At 25.6% G+C, this 5552-nt stretch overlaps 1 protein-coding gene across 1 annotated transcript; it reads left to right on the top strand.

The window, feature by feature from the left end:
- Window positions 1-202: 202 nt before the first annotated feature.
- LOC106758895 (protein HEADING DATE 3A-like) lies at window positions 203-2641 on the top strand. Its single transcript, XM_014641897.1, has 4 exons — window positions 203-403; window positions 493-554; window positions 2083-2123; window positions 2412-2641. Exons 1-4 carry the CDS (start codon window positions 203-205, stop codon window positions 2639-2641), a joined length of 534 nt encoding a protein of 177 aa, XP_014497383.1.
- The last annotated feature ends 2911 nt before the right edge of the window (window positions 2642-5552 follow it).

A 5552-nucleotide genomic window follows, 5' to 3' on the forward strand; every position in this document is an offset into this window, starting at 1 on the left:
CAAGTGTAGTTTTTGATTCACAGTGATTTCTCTGTGGTTCCTAGTTTGTTTGTCCTGACTGAATAAAATGAAAAGAAGAAAGTCAGAATCTGATGATGTTACAGCAGTTGAAAAAACTCACGCAAAAGCATATATAAAGGGAAGCCATGTCCATGGTTTGAATTAGGAAAGTGAGAAAAGAAAAGCATCTAAAATAGAAATCATGCGTGGAACAACGAACCCTCTTGTTGTTGGACGTGTAATAGGAGATGTTGTGGAACCATTTGCATGTTCCATTCCTCTGAGAGTTGTCTACAACCATAACAAAGAAGTCATCAACAGTGGTGAGCTCAAACCCTCCCAAATAGTCTCCCATCCAAGAGTTGAGGTTGGCGGAGATGATCTCAGGACCCTTTACACTTTGGTACAACCTCTTACTTACCAAACCAAAAATCAAACATGTCATGTTCTTGATTAAGGTAAATCATGCATTTATGTATACTCATGTTGTAGGTCATGGTGGACCCTGATGCACCCAGCCCAAGTAACCCAACTATGAGGGAATATCTTCACTGGTAATTAACTTCTCAATGCCATTGTTATCTGAATCACTGTATTTGATAGATAGACAGTGTTGAAGATATTCAATTTTCTGCATAATTCTATCCTCTTTGTCATGGTTTTTGATGTGTTGGTAGCTGCATCCATGGAACACCACAACCTTGCTCACAGCAGCGTGTTCACGTGCTTAGGGGTGGGCTTTTAGGGTTCTTATATTCTGAGCAGCTTCCTTTTAAGCACCTCAAATTTTCTTCTTAAACCTCTATATATATATAAAGGTGAAAAAATATCAAATTATCTACGAGGTTTCAATTGTTATATGAAATTTTGAAAATATATTTCAAAATTTCATAATTTAAAAATACATTTCCAATTATATAATTTGAAAATAAAAATATTCTAAATGTTTGGAATATATTTGATATTTGAAATTATAATTTTGATTTTATTTTTCAACCCATGGATCATAGGGTGGAGAATGAAAAAAAAAAAAAAAACAATACAATGGATAAAGAAAGGGGTCCGTCATGTCATGACCCAATGGGTCATGGTTGGGTATTCGTCTCTCTCATCATAAGTTTTTTCTTATTTATTTTATAATGCAAGTAATATATTTTACTAACATAACTTGCCACTTTGCCTTTTTAGTTTAATTTTGATAATTTATAATACTTTCAATCAATTAAAAATACACTCAGCATTTTGTAAACAAGTGCTAATTTTTATTTTATTTGATTTTTTATTCATTATTTTACACTGTAAATACTTTTGTAGGAAAGTTATTTTTCTAAAAGAGGAGTGATAACAAGTTTTTCCTTTAAGGAAAGGATGACTATTGTAATATTAAATATAATACCTTCTTAACATATGGAGTAAAAGCAAGTTCACACTTTTAAAATTAAAATTAGAAAAAAAAAGTTTTTGTTGTCTTAGAAGAAAAATGGGGTATAAAAAACAATTAATAGCAGTGTATATTATTCCTCTTGTGACTATAATGAAAAGAAGACTATATGAAAAAATAATAATTAGGTGCAGGAACAATGGCCATAATAGATTATGGTGTATGATAGGAGATTTTAATACTATCCAAAATTAAAAAGAAAAAAAAAAGGGAAGAGATTTGTTCCAGTTAGAGAATGTAAATCTTATAAACATACTTATGATTGGGCGAAAAGTATACATAATATATAATCAATTGAACTATAAAGAGTAGATTGTATAGAATTCTGGTATCTTAAAGTGACTAGATTAGGCTGGAAAACAAACCTTTTAATCCTTAAAAAATACAAAATAACTGTTATATTTATTACAATATTTTACACTATGTTAAAAAAATTACCCATTAAAATTGCTAACATACTTCTAAAATACGTAAGATATAACTTGCTAAAGTTTTTTTTTTTTTAAAAAAATGGATGTAGGCTATCAAATCCTTGTGTTTGTTAGGGTACATTATTTTTTTAAAATAATTAGTAAGTTATAATTCCGATTATCTTAGAATTAATATAAAACGCTATTTCTTTTTCTTGGATGGATTTGTAGGTTGGTAATCAACATTCCAGCGACAACAGGGTCAAACTTTGGTACGTAAGGTTTTTTCCAGTTTTTGTTTGTAATAGGAGAGAAAAGGTGACAATAATGTTTTGACACATAATAACAGAGTAATAATACAATGACACACTTTTACATTCATTTAATATAGAATGTAAGGATAAAATGATATAAAAAGTATAAATTTTTTTTGTAATTTTTTAAGGAAAAAAAGAATAAAAATTAAATAAGGATAATGTCAAATGAATGTAAAAAATTTAAGTGTGTCAAAGAATATTTTTTTAGTGTTTTAGTAAGCATGATATATATTAAATTGACAGGAGAAGAGATTGTGAGTTATGAAAGTCCAAGACCAACATCAGGGATTCATCGTTTAGTATTCGTGTTGTTTAAACAACCTGGTAGACAATCGATACATGCTCCTGGGTGGCGTCAAAATTTCATCACCAGAGATTTCGCCGAATATTACAATCTTGGATCACCAGTTGCTGCTGTCTATTTCAATTGCCAGCGTCAATCTGGTTCTGGTGGAAGGAGGCTCATCTTATAAATATATATATATATATATATATATAAATATATATATATATATATATATAAATATATATATATATATATATATATATATATATANATATATATATATATATATATATATATATATATATATATATATATATATATATATATATATATATACTATGTACTATCACGAGTCTAAGTTTCGTGTTAAATAACATGTTCGATGGTCATTTTTAAGTGCTTCGAACTTAGGTTATGAAGAATGAGATTTTCATAAATAATATTGAGTACGTATTTGCTTTGGTAGCTTTATGTATCAAACAATGCGTATTTCACTTCTTTCTAATACATCAAACTCAAAATAAATTTTGATACTTTTTCTTTTTTTAAAACATTTACATCAATTAATTTCTTTACATAATATCATATATAATATATTTTAACAAAATTTACCATTTGATTTATTATTACTCTTTTCTCCCCACCAATTCAACCCTACGAAAACACAAACATGTTCCAATGATATCCAAACTTTCCCTCATTCTTGCTAGTGACACATCTTTACTAGCATCCATATAACTACGAGAAAAACGAAGAGAAAAGACGTTAAGGATGAGAGAGAAAAATCTCAAATTCAATATTAAGTATAAGTCATTGATTAAAATAGAAAATAAAAATATACTTATCACCCAAACATAATTTCACCTAATAAATTTTTTTCATGTCTTATGGTGAAGCTTCACAATTCACAATAGATTGTTTCTTCTTGTACTTCAAATCATTTATCTCTAATTTTTTTTAAAAATTTTAAAACTATCTTTTTAAAATTCAAAAAATTTTGTACTTTTTTTTCAACAAATTTCAAAATTCGTTAAAAAAAAATCACGTCTTTTAAAATCATTTTTGGAAATTGGAGATACAAAATAAAATGGTTAGAAATATATGAAAAAACAATCCTCTAAATATAAATGACTAATGAGACCAATAGATTGGACCAGTAGTACTAAGCCCAGATGTAGATATATATAGGCCTAATATTTCTTTGGGATAAAAAATTTTACAACCCCACATGGTGCAAATGTAGTCCTCTTTAAGCTTTGAAGATTTTGTTTTAATATATATATATATATATATATATATATATATATATATATATATATATATATATATATATATATATATATATATATATAATTTTTAGTACCTGTATTGTTTTTTAATTTTATTTTCTAAATAAAAGTTTTTTAATTAAATAATTATTTTACTAGTTTGATCATTTGAGTAAGAGTTTCTTTAAATTTAATCATTTTTTTATTTGTTCGTTTTTTAAATTTAATTATTTTTCAATTATAAAAGTACTTAAAAAATAAATCAAATTTATTTATAACAAAATTATAAAAATTACTTATTTTTAAATTTATAAATATAATAATAATAATAATAATTTTATTATCATTGTAAAAGGTGAATATGTACCTAGCTAAAATATTCTCACTAGTATATATTTGGATTGGTGGTGAACAAAAAGGAAATACGTGTATGATATTATTTGTATAGGGACGGATTCAGAGAAAGACAGACATGAACCCTGGCCCTTCCTCTTTAAAAAAAATATATAAATTATATATATATATATATATATATATATATATATATATATATATATATATATTATTTTATTTTATTTTTTTTCGATCTTTTCTCTTGAATTTTTAGATCTCTCTCTGATTTGTATTGTATCTAAGTGATATTATATAAAACAATTATGTGAAATATGTTAATTATTACATCTGTCCCGTAGATTTTTTAGCAAAATTATTTGTCTTTTTTATGAAACAGATGGAAAATTGTTTACTAATATTATTTACTAATATTATATGCAAATGTGATATTAATTTTGATAGAATTGGGCTGGCTAACATATCAACGAATGTCACTTACTTTCAAAAGCTACTTTAGTCAACTTTCTCTAAGAAAACCTACTTTATAAAGAAAGGAATCTGAAAATTAATTTTGAAGAAAGATATGTTTATTGCAAAGTTTATCAAGTCAAAAGAAAATAAGGTTTAAATATATATATATATATATATATATATATATATATATATTTGAATAATTTTTTAGTCTTTAAAATTAAATTTGTTTTCATAAAATTTAGCAATTTATTTTAGTTTGTAACCACTATCATATTACACTTACTGACTTGTCTGTGAATGGTAAGGTACATATTACTAAATATAGTAACTTTTTTTTACTTTTTTTTATTTACTTAAATCTTTTTAGTCATTCATATTTACATCAAAATTTATTGTAGTGCCCAAATTCAGAAGTAATTTTGTAGTCCTTAAATGAAAAATTCACACTTTAAATTCTTCAAATTTAAAAATAAATTTGTATTATTTTTTATGTTAAATTTGTCATCCAAATTTAATATTTGTTTTCGTAGCATTTAATCTGGAAATAATTTATTTTAAAGTAGAAATTGTTGAAAATTTATTAACATACATAGCTAACACATGATTCAGTTTTTATTTAGACATATATTTTTTCTCAAGATCATCGTTTTAACTTTATATTTAAGAGACTGAAAAACAAATCTTAGTTGAAAAGACTAAAAGAACATGAAGAATTGAGAAATAAAAAAAAATAAGTATATTAGATAATAGACTTTAGTATGTGGATGTTTGGTCCTGTGTGTAGAGAAAGTGAGGAATTGGAATATGGTGTTTGATCCACACATTACGATGTAGTGTGGTCGCGCGTAAAGATGCCTGATAGTTAAGTCAAAGGGAGAAAAGTTGGGAATATGAATGTGGAAAGTGCAAACGAGATTATAGACTTCTTAAACGGACTTATAATTATTCTTAGCGATGATAATGACAGTAATATTCTTATGTTAGGTTGACTTATCGAAAAGATAATGATACATGATATTTTTT

Source organism: Vigna radiata, chromosome 4 (assembly GCF_000741045.1).
Source record: "Vigna radiata var. radiata cultivar VC1973A chromosome 4, Vradiata_ver6, whole genome shotgun sequence".
NCBI classification, from domain to species: Eukaryota; Viridiplantae; Streptophyta; class Magnoliopsida; order Fabales; family Fabaceae; genus Vigna; species Vigna radiata.

Excerpts from the sequence above, each read along its gene's own strand:
- LOC106758895 (XM_014641897.1), top strand. The coding sequence starts at position 203 with ATGCGTGGAACAACGAACCCTCTTGTTGTTGGACGTGTAATAGGAGAT. Across the intron at positions 404-492 it reads TCAGGACCCTTTACACTTTG|GTCATGGTGGACCCTGATGC; the intron begins GTACAACCTCTT and ends CTCATGTTGTAG. Across the intron at positions 555-2,082 it reads ATGAGGGAATATCTTCACTG|GTTGGTAATCAACATTCCAG; the intron begins GTAATTAACTTC and ends ATGGATTTGTAG.